Raw genomic sequence first — 21,860 nt, 5'->3', positions numbered from 1 at the left:
GCCTGTTTTCATATATGTGTGTCTGTGTGTGCGTGCGCATTCTTCCTACGTTATAGAAAAGAAGCCCACAGTATATACTTCCTTCACCTCTATCTGTGGCATGCATATATACATCTTGGATATATAAGCAAATTATGTGTGCTCTTGGGAACTTAGGAAATACAGTTTGAGGAAAATATACACCATTTCAGAGGCATTGTAGAAAACGTGCGAACAAGGAAACTCACCATGACATTGGCAAGCCCTTTTCCTCCCCGTATCCTTGTGTTAGAAGCCATCACAGGGCAGCAGAAGAAAAGCCTAATTTGGTATCTGGGGTATCAGCAGCCGAATTCCCCCTGGTTAAGTCCTCAACCCGAAATTCCTGCAGATTTATGTGGCTTTTTAAGCTTCTTGTGTGGAGATCATCTCAGCAACTTGAAACCAAGTACAGCGCCCTAGCACCCCTCCCCCTCCAAAGTTCTATTAATAAAATACGCCTTCTAGAATCAACATGCTAAGGCTAGAACTTGCGGCAAGCAGTCTTGAATTGTGGCGCTGGGCTGGTTCTAAGAGCCTTATCCCCAGCAGGACATTAACAGACATTAACACCCGGGCAAGAGGTGTTGATGTGCAGTTTATAATGTTAGCACCCAGTTAGGCAGGTCTAACACATGCTTTAGGAATCTTGTAGTAACACATGTGTGTGTGGAGTCAAATTAATGAGAACCATAAAAGGAGAGACATTCCACTCGGGCTGGGGAGCCTCATCTTAGCCTAGTTTTACCAAGTAAACCCAGTGCTCAGCTGGCTGGCAACGGCCCGGTTGGATGCTTTCGATATTAACAAAACATATACACACCACTCTCTATAAAACAGGTAAACAAGAAAGACCTGCGGTATAGCACAGGGCACTGTACTCAATGTCGTGTAATAACCTCTAATGGAAAAGAATCTGAAAAAGAATAGATGTATATGTGTAACCGAATCACTTTGCTGTACTCTTGAAACTGACACAACATTGTAAATTAACTATACTTCGATTTAGAAAAAGACTAGGAAAAGAAGAAAAAATGAGGAGGCTTGAAAGTTGTGGTTTTTGCTCTCTCATTATTTGATGGTGGAGCCCTGCATGCTCTTCAGCACTTTCGATTAATACCCTTTCTCATCAGGTGCCCTTCAGGCTGAGAGGAAAGGAAACTCACGAGACTCACAATCTGACTACGAGGCAAACATTATTATTTTCCCCTTTCGGCTTCCCCCGGCTCTTCTTCAAGTGTTTCTGGATGGTTCGGAGACACTTTCTGGTTTACTTTGTAAATGGGGCGATGAAGCTTTCTTGTCTCCTGCCTGGCTCTCCTTAGGGGATTCTCAAAGCCTTTTAAAATTGTGTGTTTTTCTGGGGCAGCCTTGAAAGTCCCAAGAGTGAAGTTGCCATCTGTCCTTTATATTAAAAGAATCTTCTGTATTGTATACCTGATGGGCTTGTCCCAGAGATAGATGTTGTTAATTAAAGGACAGCATTTGTCCTTTATCTGAAATAAATCTTCTCTCTTGCCTGAAGAACAATTTTCCCAGCTTTAGGAAACAGTTAAGGACATTCTGCTTGGAGTCCTTGTGTTTGCTAAAGGTCCTCATTCCAGAATCACTCCCTTGGCTTTTATGTGATCAGATATGAAGAATAGTAAATTACTTAAGAAAAAAAATTTTTGCTCGTTTTCTTTCTAATTCATTTATCTACCAAGGTTGTAGCTTTGGCAGAGGCTTATATAATTGAATGTAACACAGAGTGTTAATGGTAATTGGTGATTTTGGGGTAGAAATGTGCAAACAGCAGGTTCCCAGACATTCTAAACATGCGGCATCCTTATGCAGTAGATAGGATGGTCCCGACACCTTGCAACGCCACCTCTCTAGTTTGCTACGACCAGGCTCTGTTCTTATACCCTCTGCCCCTGGGAAAAGAATAATGCCAACATCTGCCCTCAGTAAAAAGAGCTGGAGTTCCATCTGATCACAACTCAAATACGTACAGGGAGAAAGAAAGCACCTTCTTTAATCTGCCGGCTGTCTATCTCAAGAAACTCAGAAAATAATTTGGATTTTTAATGTGGAAAAGCAGCTCAGGCAGTGTGGCTGTGAACTGGTGTCTAAAGTGTGTCAGCCTCTGTAGTCCTGTTAAGCTCGGAGAAAAAAGGTGGCCAGGGCCTTGCCAGGGAAGAGCTTCAAGGAAAAAGCAGACCGATTGCAGTGGCAGATATGTTGCTTGAGGAACATGGCCAGGGTTGAGAATTGAGGTGGGTACAACTGTCCTTTTGTTGGTAGGAAAGACCCAGAATCACCTATGCCATGTGTTGTGAAAATAATAGTGGACTGGACCATGAATTTCTGGTGATATAATGGTCCAGCCAAAGCCTAAGCTTAATATGCAGTGATTCACCTTTAGAGAAAGATTTCAGTTAGGTACCATTTTCCATCATCTGTTCTTTTTTTTTTTCCCTCTTAATCATACAGACCAGCAATCAGGCAGGTGACAGGTTAGAGTAAAGCAGACTTGGATGAAAAGACTTGTGGCAGCTGTGATGAACAGGCCACCACTTAGACTTTTTGCAGAGACCAGTAACATCTTCATTCTGACCAGTTGTACCTTGTGGGGATGTGAAGAAAGCTCAGATTTTTCACTAGGAGCTGTGCATGTGAAACTGTTTGAACGTTTTAATATTAGCAGATAATTCACTATTTTAAAACCGTATAGGCCAGGGACTTTCCTAATAGTCCATTGGCTAAGACTCCATGCTCCCAGTATAGTGTGCCCAGGTTCAATCCCTGGTTGGGGAACTAGATCCCACATGCCACAACTAAGGAGTTCTCATGTTGCAACGAAAGATCCCGTGAGCTGCAGCTAAGACCCCATGCATGTATGCTTAGTCGGTCAGTGGTGTCCAGCTCTTTGCAACCGCATGGACTGTAGTCCTCCAGGCTCCTCTGTCCATGAGATTTTCCAGGCAAGAATACTGGAGTGGGTTACCGTTTCCTACTCCAGAGGATCTTCCTGACCCAGGGATACAACCTGTGTCTCCTGCTTTGCAGGCAGATTTTTTAACCTGCTTGAGCCATCAGGGAAGCCCCAAGACCCAGTGTAGCTAAATAAATAAATAAAATGTTTAAGTTAAAAATAAATAAAACCATTTAAGTCAGATCAAATCATCTGTAGTAAGATGTGCTTTTTGGGCTGCTAGTTAGTACACACTGATATGCATAATATGGTAACTTTAGCAAAATGGGGATCTCCTCAGTAATAAATTGACCACGTGGAAACATTTTTTTAAAAAATAGACACTCAGCTGCAAACAACTATTAATGTTTTGGGAATATGTCCCTTTGAGTCTTTGTCTACTGCCTATGCTTTTTATACATGTTTTAAAATAGTTATCATAGCCTTTGTTTTCTCACTTACAATTATGGGCAGTTTTCTTGTATGGCTGTAAGATATTCCGTCAAGGAAATGTATTGACTATGCAAAATCATTCCCCTGTTGTTGGACATTTAAGTTGCTTTTGATCTGACACCATTGTAAGTAATGTTGCAATTACATATTTACTGATACTGCTTTTGCCTTATTTTGGATTACTTCCTTAGACTCTGAAAGGAGGATTGCTTAATCAAGATATGACTGTTTTTATGGTTTTCAGTCCGTATTGCCAAATTGCTTTCCAAAGGGGTTGCACCAGTATGCACTGCAATCAGCAAAATAGGAGTATGCAAGTTTTCAGTCTACCCTTGCCAACATTCTTATAGTTTAGAGATTCCCTCTAGCCAACTGGTAGGTGAAAATCAAACCTCACTGATGTTTGGATTTGCCTTTATTTGAGGTTTTTCATACATCTGTTGACTAATTGTACTTGCTCTTCTAACATCTGTATTTTCTGGGGCTAAATTCTGTTGAGGTTTGGGTTGCTTTTGTGTGTGTGGTTTAAAGTTGTCTCTGTTAACAATTGATAAGTAATTTGCGAAGAGCCTCCTTGGCCAGGCCCTCCTCCAGGGGACCCCCTAACTCAGCACGGCTGCAGCTGCCACTGTTAACTGTGCATTAACTTGGACTTGAGCCAGGGCCCAAGCAGGGTCCCCTTCCTAAAGAGGGGCTCTTGTGTGTCTGGTGAACCGCAAGCTCAGGGCTGTATCTGCCAATATGTTTCTGGCAGAACCTTCTAATAAAATCCCATCCATACTCTTCTATGAAATGCAGTTGCAAAACTGAATGATGATTACCTGATGCCCTTTTTCAGTAACAGCCAATCTCCATGTGTCAGATAGGTTTGTCCCTTGCCTCCCGACTTCCGTCCTTCACCTCTCTGTTTCATGCATGTTCTAACTACAGTATGCTGCTGCTGCTAAGTCGCTTCAGTCGTGTCCGACTCTGTGCGACCCCATAGATGGCAGCCCACCAGGCTCCCCCGTCCCTGGGATTCTCCAGGCAAGAACTTTGGAGTGGGTTGCCATTTCCTTCTCCAGTGTGTGAAAGTGAAAAGTGAAAGTGAGGTCGCTCAGTCGTGTCCAACTGAGTGACCCCATGGACTGCAGCCTACCAGGCTCCTCCATCCATGGGATTTTCCAGGCAAGAGTACTGGAGTGGCTTGCCATTGCCTTCTCCAGAACTACAGTATAGATGATAGATGATGTAAAATCTGAGTTTCTTATAACATGATCGACTGGAATGGGCCTTGAGCCAGTGATATGGAAGAAGGTTCTGTTACTGGCTGTATCCTTTGGTTAATAATAGCTAACAACAAGAATGTATTGAATGCTGAAATACTTTCATAGCATTCTTCATATGTTATTGAATCTTCATAACAATCCTACTAGGTAGAAAATGTTATTATCCCATAGAGGTAAGGAAACAGAAACTCAGAGAGGTGAATATTTGTCTAATATCAGACTTAATTGTTCTGGACGAAAGTGAATTTTTCATTATTCAAGGTCTAAGCCTTCTCATCTGCAAAATGGAGTTGCTTCTCTTCACCTCATAGCATTGGCATGGAACCAAAATGATGTCCTGTAAAAAAAGCCTATGTAGTTCCCAGGGGCGGTACTGATGATTGCATGCAGGTTAAGTCAACTCTGCATGCCAGGGTTATCCAACCCCCGGAGCCATTTTTTTTGGGAAGAAAGTGCAGACTTTTGAGAAGGAGGAATTCCACTCTTCCATGTGCACAGAGCGCATGTGAGCTACATCTCTTCAGTCATGTCCGACTCTTTGCGACCCTATGGACCGTAGCCCACCAGGCTCCTCTGCCCATGGGATTCTCCAGGCAAGAACAGTGGAGTGGGTTGCCATGCCCTCCTCCAGTGGATCTTCCCAATCCAGGGATCAAACCCACATCTCTTATGTCTCCTGCATTGGCAGGCGGGTTCTTTACCACTTGTGCCACCGTGCACACACAGAGTACAGGAAAATTCTCAGAATAGGGTAGTTGAGGTACCAGTGTCTCGTGGCTGCTTTAAAGCCATATGGAATTGCTTACTTTGGCCCCAAGGATGCTGTCACCTCTTAAATGTAAAAGTAGGAATATACCTTATTTCTGGTTTTCCTCACGCAGTACCTTACCCTCAGGTGGAAACTGAATCAACCAAAGGGATTAATGGAGAAAGAAAAAGGCACTGAGTCAACTCCACACAGAAATGCATTCAGGTTTAATTTCATACATATCATTTAAAAAAGAAATAGAGGTTCATGATCCCATATGGCATTTAGCCTCCTAAACAAAGATGAGACGCCCCAGACGAGAAGCAGGTGGCCTGGCATGGAGAGCAGAGGTTATTTTTGCCTCTGGGCTCCTGCCATTTCAGAGTTGAGCAGTGGCAAGGCTATACAGCAGGACGCTGACCCCAGATGCTCCCTCGATGGTGGGGATGGAGCAGGCCCATCACAACTTCCGAGAGAGTGAACCTGCTCATATCTAGGTCACAGTGACACTCCCAGAGAAGTCTCCGTCTTAACTTATTCCTCTTTGCGGCTTAATTGCTACTTCCAAACCTGATTCGTCTTCAGTGAGGTCACAGCCTTCATCATTCACCCAGCCCTGTGATCCCGTGATTCCCTGCAGTGAGGGTCTTTGGGCGCATTTCTTTCATGTCACCTCTTGGGCACCAGGTTGAGAGCGCTTCGTCTTGAGGGTGGTGTTAGGAACCAGAGGTTCGGGAGCTTTGCTTCTCCTTCTGGCTCTCCCTCTCCTTAGGGTGTAGTTTCCCTGACTGAAATCTGAAGAAATTTGAAAGGAATTTCAGGAATTTCAAAGTCCAATGCTGGTAACATTTATTACCTGGCCAGTAACAAACGTGAATGAGAAGGGAAGAGAAAAAGGAGGGAAGTAGCTGGAAATGAGGGATCTTGGGGATGAAGTGGAATGGATACTTTGATTGGGTGATGGTTATATGGGCATATACATTTTTCAAAACTCACTGAACTCATTACTTGAGATCTATGCATTTTATTGTAGGTAAAGTAAGTAAAATGAACAACCTACTGAACTGGGGGACACATACTTTATTTAAAGACAGCAATACAAAAATTGCTATTATCATTATAGCCTATTTTTCTACTATTTAATTAAATTGAGAAAATAAAAGTAGCATTGAGTCTATGTAATTTATCTATTTATGAATAAAAATAACTGGTATATATTTAAAAATAAATAAATGAAGGTAGTGGTGATGAGCTTCATCTAATTGCTTTTCTGCAGAAGGTGGCCCCAGTGTGGCTACATTTTCAAGAAAAGTCAGAAATTTGGATATTTTTATAAAATCTCAGATTATGTAGGTTTGTGGGCCTTGTTTAGTCAAACAGAACATCAGTTCATGCTCTTTGAATTAGAAGCTTCTTAAGTCTACCCGAAGGATCATTTGAGCTCTAATATTGAATGATTCTGGTTTGCTGTCAGACCTTGAACCAAAAAATTGTGCTTGAACCTTATATTAAAAAATGAAAATCAAATTTCAGTTTTCTTCCCCTATAAAATGTTGATAATCCATGGCTAATTTTACAGGGATCTGGTGAAGAGCATATGAAGTACCTTGTCCAAAACTGCTGTGAAACATGAATAAGTAGCGTATAAAGCCAAGTCACGATTACCATTATTGTTATTCAAAAGAATTATTTAGTTTTTAGAACTGTTAGTGTTCAGAACGGAAGCACTGGGCTTTTTCGGGTTGGCTAATAAAAACATCAAGAATTTACCAGGAGTCCATTGCTTGCCTGCAAATGAACATGCAGACTTTTCATTATCCTTGGAGGAGAATGTTTCTGTGGCATGTGAGGAAAAGAGAAGGCGTTTCATTTGTACAGCTGCTCATATAAATTGCAAAAATTCTGGGAGCTGAAGTCCGAGGTATGGCAGTAGCATATAAAGAAATGCAGTGGGTGTTGTATTAAAGATTCCTTGTCACAGGCATTCATTGCCCAGAAATCAGAATGCTCTATCTTGTCACTGACATTTTGTGAACAAGCAGCCTGTATTGGATGGTGATAAATGGATTATCTTAAATGTCATTCTGCACTGTTTTAGAGTTGCAAGGAGAGTTTTGATATTGAGTTGTTGGTTAGTATATTCTATACCAATCCTTTATGATGAAATAATCTCCTCAAGTTACATCTAGAAATGTCAAAGTTGCTTATTTCTTCAATCACCCGTAGCAATGTTTCCATTACGAGATATGCAGAGCAGATAGTGTAATAATGTCAAACTATTTATAGAAACGTTTCCTAGGAATCTCTTCTCTCCTTGAGTTGTTTGTGTATTTAATACTAGAGATTTGTTTTTATATTTATGTATAGTTTTCTATTTCTAAATTAACTTCAGCTGAGGTTGTTTCACTAGTCTTTATAGAGAGTGCATTTAAAAATTGATATTAGCATTCAAAATAAAACTAAGGCCAGTTTCTAACCTTTTTAAAATATAAAGATCCATTTCGTATGGTTTCCAATATTGTAATGTTCATGTGTGTGTGTTACAACTTCGTCCTGTATATGATATGAATGTTATCATCATAACAGATTGAAAACATGCTGTTTATTTAGGATGAAGTAGTATGTAATACTTTGACGAAAGAAAATTTATTATTTATTTTATGCTAATTTAGGCATTATTTCAATTTGTAGTATTTCTTTGAAATTCCAGGTTTAATCAAATTATAACTGTTATACAGAATATAGTCATTTATAGAAAGATTTGGTCCAGTGAATTTATTTGGAAATATGTACAGAGTAGATTTTGAAAGCATGTCTCAAGTTTTACTTGGCAAAGGTATTCTAAATATTGACTTTCTTCCCTGAAGATAAAATCTTTCTACACTCAGATATTGAAATTATTTAATACATCTGTACATAGACTCTTCCATTCCCTCTGTACTCTACTAATCTTACCCGGAGTCTTCCTTCTCTACAGTCCTTAAAAAAAAAGCATGTAATGCATATTTAAAAGAATAAAAAAATATAAATAATAACATTAAGTTGCACCATATAAAATTACTATTTTTGTACATCAAAAAAGTCACATATCAACAAATTTATACAAATTACCCTAACTGTTAATATTTATATTATGTTTGCTATATGCCAGACATGTGCTTACTGCGTATGAATTTATTGATTACAGTAAATCTTATGAATAGGCACTATTATTACCCCAACTTACAGATGACATCTGAGGCACAGATTGATTTAAATAACTGTTAGAACAAGGCAGCCTACCTCCAGCGCTTGTAATCGTTGCTCTATGTTGCCTCTCCAGAAAAGCAAACTTTTTTTGGCTCTATCACCAAATATTGGCTTCTCCTGCAAAAAGTCATGTCACCAGCTTGATGTGTATTCTTTTAAATCTGCCTCTTACGATCTTGTGCATATTTATGCATGTACCGATAGAAGATAATGGTATTATCTTATTGTTTTCATTCTTTCTTTTTGCTTTTCTGTGCAATGTCTTACCTTAATTTCTTCGTTTCTGTATTCATTCCTTCTCTCTTTATTTTCTACAAATAGCGCAAACTGTATAGTTCTACAACTTGTGTTTATTACACTGTAAACTAACTTTGAAAGCTATTCATTATTAGTACATACAAATCTAAGTAATTCATTTTGACTGCTGCGTGATATTCCATGTCTGACTTTATTTAACTACCTTGCTATTGGTGATGTATGAATTCTTTTCTTTTTTTTTTCTGCTATCACAAGCCATATTGTAGCGAATGTCCTTCTTCATGCCTCTTGGTCCATATATAGACTGAATATTTCTATAGTGTAGAATTCAAGAAATGGTAATAATAGGTTAAGGTATGTACACATTTAAAACTTTAGTGACTGTTACATCACCTCTAAAAAAGCTGTGTCAATTCTATTCCCATCACTTGCATGTGAAGAGTTGTTATTTGTTCATTTGTCAATCTTGATTATTTTATTTTTGCCACTTTGATAGATGAAAAAGTCTATCTTGTGGTTTTAATTTGCATTTGTTTGGTAACTAGTGAGCATGTTTTCATGTTGTTGAACATTAAATTAAATTTTTTTCTTCTCATATTACTTGTTTACACCCTTTATGCATCTTTCCGTTATTTTTCTCGTATTCATTTATAGTTATCTATATTTCTATATATTAATTCTCTTCAATTTTCAGTGTTACAAATTTGTTCTCTTAGTCTGTCACCTATTACTTAATTGTGAAATTTTTTTATTGTGATATCTTTTATCTCAGGTATATTTTAATATATTATTCTTTTCGTATACTTTTATCAAATATATTATTCTTTTCCTTTATAGTTTTTGCATATTATTGCTTTCTTAAGACTGCCTTTCTTACTCCACATTTTGAAATAAATCCATTTTTATTGTATTCTAGTGCTTTCATAGTTTTGTTTTTAATGTTTATCTCTTTAATCTACCAAAATTTTACCTTTGTGACTGGTTGTTAGGTAGAGATTAACTTTACTAATTTTTTTTTCAAATGGGAAAACCAGTTGGAACAATAACATTTTAAAAATAAACTATTCTTATCTCTACTAATTTGAAAAGACACTTTTATCATATACTAAATTCCCATAAATGTGTATGTCAGTTTCTGCACTATCAATTCTATTTGAATTACATTTTTGCCTAATTACCAAAATATTATGTTCCGATATATTATAATGCCTGTCCTTCCTATTTTTAAAATAATTTTGTTGCTGTTCTCATGCCTTTTTCTTCCAGATGAATTTTGGGATCTAAATGAATCAAATTTCATTTAAAAACATCCCAGTGGTATTTTTATTATGAGTGCATTGAATTTATAGATTTATATGTTAGAGAACTTTTAAAAAATTAAGTTTCCTCATCTGTTAAAGATGATATATTTTATATTTATTTATGTCATCTTTTGTTTACTTCAGCAGAGTTTTGAAAGTTTTCCTCACATCTTCCTAAGTGTATTTCTAGATATTTTATGGTGTCTCTTGCTCTTGTGGTAAGAGTTACAAGTGTGTAAGATTCCCTGGTGGCTCAGAGGTTAAAGCATCTGCCTCCAATGTGGGAGACCTGGGTTCGATCCCTGGGTCGGGAAGATCCCCTGGAGAAGGAAACGGTAACCCACTCCAGTATTCTTGCCTGGAGAATCCCATGGATGGAGAAGCCCTGGTAGGCTACAGTCCACGGGGTCGCAAAGAGTCAGACACGACTGAGCGACAGAACGGAACGGAAGATAGCTGCTGGTTTTTTACATTTATTTAGTTATCTTGTTAAACTCTTTTATGAGTTCTAGTAGTTTTTCAGTTGATTCTAACACAGGTACTTTAAAGTTTTCTTTCTGCCTTAGCTGAAATTTTCAGAATAAAGTTGAATAATAGTAGGAATAGTAGGCATCTTTATGGTTTGCCTGTTGGTAATAAGAATACTAATGTTTTATAAGTAAGTTTGAGATTTGCTGCGATTTCTGGTAAATATCTTTTACGAAGTAAGGGAATTTTTGTTCTCTTTAGTGGATATTGCATTTAATTGGATCCCTCTTTTTTAGGAGGAGACTATCTATTGAGATGGTCATATATTTTTTTCCTTTAATTTGTAAATGTAATATATTAGATTATTAGATTTTATTCTGTTGAACCATCCTTGTACTCCTGAAATAGACCTTTCTTGATCCTGATGTAATGTACAGATGGATTTGATTTTCTGGTGTTTTATTTATTATTTTTATGTCTATTTTCATAAGTGAGATTTCCCTGTAGATCTCTTTTCCCTGTAGAGACTGTAGTTAACAGGTTTCAGTAGAACTCATTCATTCCTAACCTTTCCATGAAGTTGACCCTTTTGAAGTTTGTCCAAGTCTTGATTGGTTTTTGGCTATTTTAGCATCAAGGCTTTTGCATGCAGCTTCCCTTATGTCTTTGAACTTTATTTCTATTTATAGCTTTCCAGAGTCAAGGCATGAGTTTGCTCTTTCAACGTTTTTTTTTGCTCTTGCCTCCCAGCTTCTTTATGGAGAGAGAGTATTTCATTGAAGCATGATGCTGCACCTTTATGAAACCTGTAATTGCCCCTTTTCAGTTGGAAAGGACAAACTTTTCTTTTTCTTCATTTTTTTCCTTGTTAAAGCTGTGGTTTTATTCATACCTAATTAATGTTAAATGTCTCCCTAGAAATAGACATTTCCTATTTTATAGGGACAAGCACCAGGTTTGGAGAGGACAGTATTATGTAAGTTTTTGTAGGAATGTCAAACATTTGGCATGCCTAGCACTTACTCTCTTTTCTCCTACCTATGGCTGATACCACTGATCTTAATGCATGTTTTCCTCCTGAGCTTTCTCAACACAGGATATCAAACAGCTACTCCTGGCACTTGTAATTTAGATGAAACCCATTTGCAGTTCCTAGAGTTATGGAAATGGCATAAATTGGAAAGCAGGAATCCTAGGTTTTTTAGTCTTTTAACTTGCAGTGAGGGATCAAGCCACTGCGATACTTAATCTTTGTTTCCACAACTGTGCAATGAAGAGGTTAAACTAGGTAATCTCTAATGGATCTTCTGTTTTGAACGTTTTCTGATGCCTTTTACACGTTCCTTCAACGTTGTTTCAGGGCTCTGTGTGTATATATCTTGAGGATTTGTAAATCTTCACCCAAATGTACATATGTAATTTTGCTGTTACCATTTTGCTGTTTTCTTGTTCGGTTATATGTTTTTCAGATTCTAAATACATCTGCTCTGTAGCTAATTCCTTTTTTGTTGTTTACTACTTTTAAAATTGATAAATGTTCATTGTAGAAAAATTGAAAACTATAGAAAAACACTGGGAGAAAATAAAAAGCACCCATACTGCTGCTGGCTATCCAGAACTGTTAATATTTGGTATGGGATTAGGAATGTTTGTTTTTAAATTTTGTGTACCCTGTCTTTTTCACAGAAAAGATTTTGTTATCATTTTCTCACTATTCCACTTCATTCAAGAATCGTTCTCCTCAAAATATACAATAATTTATTTAACCACATGTCTTTTGTTTTTCACTTTTAAATATTATGACAGACATCCGTTTATAAGAATCTTTGACCCTTTATTGAACAGATTTCAAGGTATGAAATTACAAGGTGGAAGGGACTATACAGTTTAAATCCCCAACAAATCATGCTGCTGCTGCTGCTGCTAAGTTACTTCAGTCGTGTCCGACTCTGTGTGACCCCATAGACGGAAGCCCACCAGGCTGCCCCGTCCCTGGAATTCTCCAGGCAAGAACACTGGAGTGGGTTGCCATTTCCTTCTCCAATGTGTGAAAGTGAAAAGTGAAAGTGAAGCCGCTCAGAAGTGTCCGACCCTTAGCGACCCCACGGACTGCAGCCTACCAGGCTCCTCCATCCATGGGATTTTCTAGGCAAGAGTACTGGAGTGGCTTGCCATTGCCTTCTCCGTAACAAATCATAGATACCTAATAAATGTGTGCAGTGAATTTTTAAATAAAACATAAAACATTTGTGTGCCAGTTTACATTTTCATCAACAGTTTTTAAGACTGCTTGTCCCTTCTCATGTTTGTGAGCATGGAATAGTGCCATTAAAAACCTTTTTTTTTTGCCAATTTTATGGGAAATAAAATATTTCTTTATTGCTACTGTGGTTGAATTTTTTTTCATGCTTATTGGCCATGTACACGTGTGTGTGTGTTTGAACTTCTTATGTCTTCAGTTTATTTTCTCCTTCCTTTGGAGACATACATGTTAATGGTTAATAGCTACAATGGCTCTGAACTCATTAACAAGATGCTGTTCTTGCCTGGAGAATCCCAGGGACGGGGGAGCCTGGTGGGCTGCTGTCTATGGGGTTGCACAGAATCGGACACGACTGAAGCGACTTAGCAGCAGCAGCAGCAGCAGCTACATAATTTACATTTGGAGCTAACCTTAGCAGGATGGAAATCCCAATAAGGAGGTAATAGAGAGAATTTCAAAAGTCTCTATACATCTGGTAAGACTTTATTGTTGCTAAACAATAATTATATAATTAAGGAGTTATAAGATTGGGATTGACATATAAGTACTACTAAATATAAAACAAATAACTGATAAGGAACTACTGTATAGCATAAGGAATTCTCAATACTCTGTAATGACCTATATGGGATAAGAATCTAAAAAAAGACTGGCTATATACATATGTCAGATTCGCGGAAACTAACACAACATTGTAAATCAATTATATCCCAATAAAAATTTTTTGAAGGCTAAAAATAATTTAAAAATGAGTAACATTTTGGTAAAATAATAATATTTTGGTAAAATCTTGGTAAATCTGGAAGCTCCTTCCATGCATGCATCCTTATAGGAGAGCTTCAGCTTGCTCTCTTCTTGGAAACTTATTTGGGTTATAGGAAGCGTTAAGCCAAAGCATGTTGCCTCATTAAGTCAGATCTCAGGACCTTGAAACCTGGCTTCCATGTTTATGATGCTCACCAGTAGAACTCCACTCGTGGCTCTTCATGCCACTGAAAAAACCAGACCCACTGATCTCAGCTATGTGTGTGCCCTTTATGAATCAAAAATATGAAGATAGAACCAGTCCAACTCTAAAGTCAAGAAGAACTGGTTAGTCATGAAATGAAACCACATGACTTTGCTCTTTTCTATTTTGTCTGTCTATAGAATCTCTTGATTTATTCCTAATTCTTCTAACTTGGTACTGTAGGAGTCATTTTACTAAAGAGTTGTGAAATGGTCACTGATCTCTGCTCTCTGGTGAGATTATTTGACAAGATTTTTGCTACCCAGAAACCATCAGAGTGGCTGAAAACAGACCTCTTAATGCATTTTTCAGGTTCAGTTCTAAGTAAACAAGTTAGACTCTTTTCATTCAGGCTCCCAGCAGAGGGAGGGGCTGGCATGAGGCGGGGAGGAGCTGAAATCCAAGGCACTCTCCCCTCTTCAAACTGGGACTCTGTTTGCCCATTGGGTCACCTTCTACTAATTTGCCTAAAGGTGCCAAAAAGGCCGCCAAAACCCTAATCAACAGTTTCTACAATTTAAGAAAGAGCCTCTCCTTGCAAGTAGATCTGGATCCCAAAAACTGTCCATAAGCCTTTAGTGTGTAAATCAAGAATGGCATTAGCCTGTTGAGGACATAATTTTGCTCTAGTATTTAGGTTTGTCCCTATGAGTAAGTCCAAACAGAAAATAATTAAGTTCTAGATAGATAGTTTCTTAAGAAACTGTTTAAATAACTCAGTATACAACTATTATATTTTTTATTGCAACACTAGGGCTTTGTTTATTTTTTTGTTTTTCCTGAAGTGACCGTAACTAACACAGGATTAGACGCAAAAATTGTTTTCTGATACAGCTTGTCCTTACAAAATTCTCAGTTCCCATAGAGTCATGTTATCCACAATTGTAAACAGAATGTTGCCAGTTTTCCTCTCAGTGAGATAGCAGGGTTTTCCACAGTGTTTTAGGCCTGACAAGTTACTATTAAATTTGGAGGTAAAGTTCTAATTTTCTTGAAGAGATCTCTTGTCTTTCCTGTTCTGTTGTTTTCCTCTATTTCTTTGCATTGATCGCTGAGGAAGGCTTTCTTATCTCTCCTTGCTATTCTTTGGAACTCTGCATTCAGATGCGTATATCTTTCCTTTTCTCCTTTGCTTTTCGCTTCTCTTCTTTTCACAGCTATTTGTAAGGCCTCCTCAGATAGCCATTTTGCTTTTTTGCATTTCTTTTCCATGGGCATGGTCTTGGTCCCTGTCTCCTGTACAGTGTCACGAAAATCTGTCCATAGTTCATCACTCAGAGTTCAGCACTCTGTCTATCAGATCTGGTCCCTTAAATCTATTTCTCACTTCCACTGTATAATCATAAGGGATTTGATTTAGGTCATATCTGAATGGTCTAGTGGTTTTCCCTACTTTCTTCAATTTAAGTCTGAATTTGGCAATAAGGAGTTCATGATCTAAAAGATCTTCATGACCAAGATAATCACAATGGTGTGATCATTCATCTAGAGCCAGACATCTTGGAATGTGAAGTCAAGTGGGCCTTAGGAAGGAAGCATCACTATGAACAAAGCTAGTGGAGGTGATGGAATTCCAGTTGAGCTATTTCAAATCCTGAAAGATGATGCTGTGAAAGTGTTGCACTCAATAGGCCTGCAAATTTGGAAAACTCAGCAGTGGCCACAGGACTGGAAAAGGTCAGTTTTCATTCCTATCCCAAAGAAAGGCAATGCCAAAGAATGCTCAAACTACCGCACAATTGCACTCATCTCACACGCTAGTAAAGTCATGCTCAAAATTCTCCAAGCCAGGCTTCAGCAATACGTGAACCGTGAAATTCCAGATGTTCAAGCTGGTTTTAGAAAAGGCAGAGGAACCAGAGATCAAATTGCCAACATCCGCTGGATCATGGAAAAAGCAAGAGAGTTCCAGAAAAACATCTATTTCTGCTTTTTTAACTGTGCCAAAGCCTTTGACTGTGTGGATCACAACAAACTGTGGAAAATTCCGAAAGAGATGGGAATACCAGACCACCTGACCTGCCTCTTGAGAAACCTGTATGCAGGTCAGGAAGCAACAGTTAGAACTGGACATGGAACAATGGACTGGTTCCAAATAGGAAAAGGAGTACGTCAAGGTTGTATATTGTCACCCTGCTTGTTTAATTTCTGTGCAGAGTATATCATGAGGAACCCTGGGCTGGAAGAAGCACAAGCTGGAATCAAGATTGCTGGGAGAAATATCAATAACCTCAGATATGCAGATGACACCACCCTTATGGCAGAAAGTGAAGAGGAACTAAGAAGCCTCTTGAGGAAAGTGAAAGAGGAGAGTGAAAAGGTTGGCTTGAAGCTCAGCATTCAGAAAATGAAGATCATGGCATCTGGTCCCATCACTTCATGGGAAATAGAAGGGGAAACAGTGGAAACAGTGTCAGACTTTATTTTTTTGGGCTCCAGAATCACTGCGGATGCTGATTGCAGCCATGAAATTAAAAGATGCTTACTCCTTGGAAGGAAAGTTATGACCAACCTAGATAGCATATTAAAAAGCAGAGATATTGCTTTGCCAACCAAGGTCCGTCTAGTCAAGGCTGTGGTTTTTCCAGTGGTCATGTATGGATGTGGGAGTTGGACCATAAAGAAAGCTGATCACCGAAGAATTGATGCTTTTGAACTGTGGTGCTGGAGAAGACTCTTGAGAGTCCCTTGGACTGCAAGGAGATCCAACCAGTCCATCCTAAAGGAGGTCAGTCCTGGGTGTTCATTGGAAGGACTGATGCTGAAGCTGGAACTGCAATACTTTGGCCACCTCATGCGACGAGTTGATTCACTGGAAAAGATGCTGGGAGGGATTGGGGGCTGGAGGAGACGGGGACGACCGAGAATGAGATGGCTGGATGGCATCACCGACTCAATGGAGGTGGGTTTGAGTGAACTCCGGGAGTTGGTGATGGACAGGGAGGCCTGCGTGCTGTGAACTGAACTGAAAGTTCTAATGGCGTCCACATGTGAGGGACCATATTCCTTTGTGTTCCCCAGATCTCATACCAAAAACAAACAAACACACGCAAAAGAAAATGAAGTCACTTTTCTCTGAGTAGTATCAGTAGAAAGTGAAAGTGTTAGTCGCTCAGTCATGTCTGACTCTTTGCGACCCCATGTACTGTAGCCCGCCAGACTCCCCTGTCCATGGGATTCTCTTCGGCAAGAACACTAGAGTAGGTTAGCCATTCCCATCTCCTGGGATCTTCCCCACCCAGGGACTGAACCCTGGGTCTCCTGCATTGCAGGCAGATTCTTTACTGTCTGAGCCACTAGAGAAGCCCCAGTATACACGAAGGAAAATCTGAAGGCTTTTCTGCTCTTAAGAGCGATTCTGAGCCTAATTTCAGTATCACAGTCCTGAACCTCACTGAGAAATTAAGCAAAGGCTCACCCCACCACCCTCTGTGATTAGAAGCCATTAGAAAGGAGGCGTTGGGGTAAGCCTCAAGCTCATCGTTGAAGTAGGTTGAGAGTTACACTGTTATGGAAGGCCATGGCATACCTCAAGCACATTTTGCCTGCCTCAGCTGGTGAATATGCTAGAGTAGTGTGCTTTATGTGAGATTTACATTTTCCTTTCTCATGGTGGAAATTAAATTTTAAATCTTTTTATTAGACATGTTGTTCAAATACCATAACAATAGATAGATGAAGAAGAACTTAACCTGATGGTAGTTCATGTGCCCTCATGTTATAACCAGAGGGATTTTAGTGAAGAAGCCTGCCTGTAGGGGTCAGCTTGCCTAGAGGTGGTGCTGGAGAACACTCTTGAGAGTCCCTTGGAGAGCAAGGAGATCAAACCAATCAATCCTAAAGGAAATCAGCCCTGAATATTCATTGGAAGGACTGATGCTGAAACTGAAGCTCCAATACTGTGGCCACCTGTTGTGAAGAGCTGACTCATTGTAAAACACCCTGGTGCTGGGAAAGATTGAAGGCAAGAGAAGAGGGTGACAGAGGATGAGATGGTTGGATGGCATCACCGACTCAATGGACAGGAGTTTGAGCAAACTCCAGGAGATAGTGAAGGACACGGAAGCCTGGCGTGCTGCAGTCCATGGGGTCACAAAGAGTCAGATATGACTTAGCAACTGAATAACAACAACACAGAGGTCAAGAGGCTTGATTCTCTCCTGCACCACATGCAGCAGTTACCATTATAATACCTGCTCACGAGAATTTGTTCAGCCTCACTGGTACAAATTCACATCTTCAAGTGACAGAAGGCTCAGAAATATTACTCTCTTGGAAGCTCTGTCCAGGAAACAAGTTTTCTAACTGGGCTTTTGCAGCTGTTGAAACTTCATCACCTTTCCACCTGAATCTCTACTATGATTTGCAAATGAGGAGCAAGTGAGAAAAATATGCAGCTCGAAGCTGGCAAGGTTTTAAGTGGGTAAAGCTTGTAGCGTTTAGATCATAGCCCCAAATTACTTAAGGCTTCTGCTAAGATGGAAATCAGAATCTTTACTGCTGAGAGACTGGATATTCAGATAGATTTTTTTATGAAGCAAATAAATATTTTAACATGCAAACACTACCCAAGCGGGTAGTGATGCTTCAAAACAGGGTCAGAGGTCAGGTGGTTTTTTTTTTCTGTCTTTTTGGGGGATGGTGCCAAGTTGAAAGGTATTGCATATTACTGCCTACCCTGGGCCTCACGTAGTAAAATAATTACTGCTGGCTGGTGCAAAATATGTACATGCATTTCTATCGTCAAGGATTCTGAGATTTCTTTCTGCATTTTTTTTTTTTTGTGGCCCTCATTATAAAAAATATATCATGAGGAAGGAGAGGATTTTTTTCCCTTGCAACTGTAAGAGTTAGGCTGAAAATGCATGTTGGATAGTTCAACTTTTAACACACTTAATTTTGCAGAAATAAGTAAGAATATGATGGATTTTTCCTTTAGAGGATAGTAAGATTCATTTTCATAGTTTGCCTTTAAAACATGCACCAGAGCCCTAGGGTTGTATGCATTCTAAGTTTTCTTGGTCGTGTCCAACTCTTTCTGACCCTGTGGACGGTAGCCTGCCAGGCTCCTCGGTCCATGGGATTCTCCAGGCAAGAATACCGGAGTGGGTTGCCTTGTCCTCCTCCAGGGGATCTTCCCAACCAAGGAATCAAACCCACATCTCCTGTGACTCCTGCATGGCAGGCGACTTCTTTACTGCTGAGCTACCAGGGAAGCCCAGGACCCTAGAAAACCAGATGCTATTTAGAGGAGCTGCTGACTGGTCTGAGTGGATCAGGTCCCAGCACGTCTTCAGGCAAATGTAAGCTTCTGTGGTACCTTTTTCCGAAACTCAAACACTGACTTACTGGAGTGGAATTTTCATCACAGCTGGAATTGCTAGAGAGGCCTTGGTGCTTCTGAAATCCATTTCTTCTCTGCCTTCAAGTAGGGAAAAGTAGTATCGGTGGGCAGTTCATTAGTAGTTACACAAAGGATCAGATTCATACAGGAGCCAGGTGCCATGTGACAGGGAGACATGGGGACCAGGAAGAGCCAGGAAGCCCACCTTGAGTTTAAAGGAGGACAGCTAGCTGCCCTGAGGGAACGGACCCGCTGTCATGGACTTGTCAGATTTCTTTTTTCCTGATGGAAGCCGGAAATCCTGACTTTTATATGAAGTGTACTTGTATAAACATTTTGGCAACTAACGTTTTAAAGTGTTTTTAAACCTGTTGAAGGCTGGAATTTACCTGCAAGCCACATGTTTGTGACTTCAGCTCTCAAACACCACAGAAGGTGCAGCTGGCAGCTTACTGGCAATACTTACTTGTCCCCCAGGGAAAGTGTTCATAGGCTGCTTTTTTTTTTTTTTTTTGCGAGCACGTCGCAGACCTTGTTTTATTTGAATGTTGCTGCTCAGAGAAGTGTTTAAAAAGTGATAGAACCACCCATAGAAATAGCTACAGGAAAGCCTGATGTGACCTGAAGTCTGTCAGTAAGAGCAAGTCTCTAGAGACCCAGCAGCCAGGCCTTCGCTCTGAGAGGCCACGCCCACTGGATGCAAAAGGTACAGGGACCAAGCCGGGTCTGTGACCACTGGGTGAAGGCCACCTGCCCCCAGCAGGCTGTGAGCCCACACCACACTGCAGACCCCGCAGAGCTGGAGAGAAGCCACGTGGCACCGACACTGCGCAGGAGGGAGAAGCACTGATCAGCTTCCGAAGCTGCTCGTCCTCGTGGAAGGGGCACCGAGGCAGAGGCGGAGGCAGCCGCTGTCACTGGTCTTTGAAGTTGGCCTTTCTCTTCTCCACAAACGCGGCCATCCCTTCCTTCTGGTCGTCGGTGGCAAAAGTGGAGTAGAAGAGCTTCTTCTCCAATTTAACTCCCTCTGCTAATGTCATTTCAAAAGCTGCGTTCACTGATTCTTTGGCCATTGCTGTTATAATTTTAGAGCTGCTGGCAATTTTTTCTGCACATTGGATGGCTTCTTCGACCACTGTCTCAACAGGAAAAATTTTGCTTACAAGACCTGCTTGCTTGGCATCCTGGGCTGAGATCCGGTCACCAGTGAGGACCATCTCCATGGCCAGTGACTTTCCAACAGCACGGGTCAGTCTCTGGGTGCCCCCTGCACCTGGGATGGTTCCTATTAGAATCTCCGGCTGCCCAAACTGGGCCTTCTCTCCAGCATAAATGATGTCACACATCATAGCAAGTTCACAGCCACCACCAAGGGCATAACCATTGACAGCAGCTATGATCGGCTTCTTGACACGCGTGAGTCGGTCCCAGTGGCTCAAAAACCTGCCAGAGTAACAGTCCTGGAACGTGTGACTCTGCATTTCCTTGATGTCGGCTCCAGCTGCAAATGCCTTCTCCCCGCCTGTGAGGACAATGGCCCCCACAGCTGGGTCTTCCTCGAAGGCCTCCAGTGCCTGGTTGAGCTCCATGATCAGGCCATTGCAGAGCGCATTGAGGACCTTGGGGCGGTTCAGCTGGATCAACCCCACGTTGCTGTTCTTTCCCTTCTTTGCTGTGATGATGTACTCAAAGGCTGCACTCGAGGCGAAGGAGCGCTGCGCCGGGCAGAAGAGCCAGGGCCGCAGCGGGCCGCGGACGCGGGGCAAGAGGGCACATGAAGGGCGGACATGGCGCTCGCGCGGACGACTGCGCGCTCCGCCCGCCCGCGCGGAGGGCCCGCCCGCGGAGCCGCCCCGCGGCAGCGCCAGTCAGGGCCCGCCCCGCCCACCGGCCCGGGCCGCGAGGCCACGCAGGTATCGCGAGACCGCGCCCGGCGGAGGCAGTGGGCGGGGCCCATAGGCTGCTATATTCAGGATGGGGGCTTCCCTGGTGGCTCAGCAGTAAAGAATCTTCCTGCCAATGCAGGAGACGTGGGTTCAATCCCTGAGTCCGGAAGACTCCCTGGAGATGGAAATGACAACCCAATCCAGTATTCTTGCCTGGGAAATTCCAAGGATAGAGGAGCCTGGCGGGCTACAGTCCGTGGCGTCGCAAAGAGTCAGATACAACTTACCGACTAAAAACAATGACACAGACTTATTTGGGATGATGACTGTTCTGTGGTTTTAAACCTTCCTGCAAAGAGTGCAGAGTTACTCTGAGATTGAGAGCAGCTTGTCACATTTATTTCATTTCCTTTTAATGACATAGATCCTTTGTCAAGGCCGACTTAAGGGAGTTGTTCCCAAAATGTTTGTAGGGCAGAGCCACCCTCAGCTTTCTTTTCTTACTGACTTTTAACCCATCACAGAGTAATTACTTTCTCTCCTCCTCCCGCCCATCAACTTTTGGAATGTGGTTATTCTTCAAAGTTCATTCTGAGGCAGGACATTATTCATGTTTCCTTTCCCAGAGCCACTAAGCAT

The 21,860-nt window shown here is 40.9% G+C and overlaps 1 protein-coding gene and 1 pseudogene across 3 annotated transcripts in view; one reads left to right on the top strand and one right to left on the bottom strand.

The window, feature by feature from the left end:
- Positions 1-21,860, top strand: part of FTO (FTO alpha-ketoglutarate dependent dioxygenase) — a 439,075-nt gene that overhangs the window by 283,560 nt on the left and 133,655 nt on the right. The window contains exon 9 of one of the 3 annotated variants that reach the window (XM_088830203.1): positions 12,565-13,012. The exons of the other annotated variants lie outside the window; for them this stretch is intronic. Coding sequence (XP_088686329.1) covers positions 12,565-12,610 — 46 coding nt within the window. The 3' untranslated portion in view covers positions 12,611-13,012. Of the gene's footprint in view, positions 1-12,564; positions 13,013-21,860 lie in introns of those variants that run through there. 3 annotated transcript variants of the gene reach the window in all.
- On the bottom strand, positions 19,859-21,203 carry LOC148774412 (enoyl-CoA hydratase, mitochondrial pseudogene; annotated as a pseudogene).

The sequence above is a fragment of the Moschus berezovskii genome, chromosome 22 (assembly GCF_049115385.1).
Source record: "Moschus berezovskii isolate FMDL1 chromosome 22, NW_MosBer_1.0, whole genome shotgun sequence".
NCBI classification, from domain to species: domain Eukaryota; kingdom Metazoa; phylum Chordata; class Mammalia; order Artiodactyla; family Moschidae; genus Moschus; species Moschus berezovskii.
This window is presented reverse-complemented; position numbering and strand designations above follow the sequence as displayed.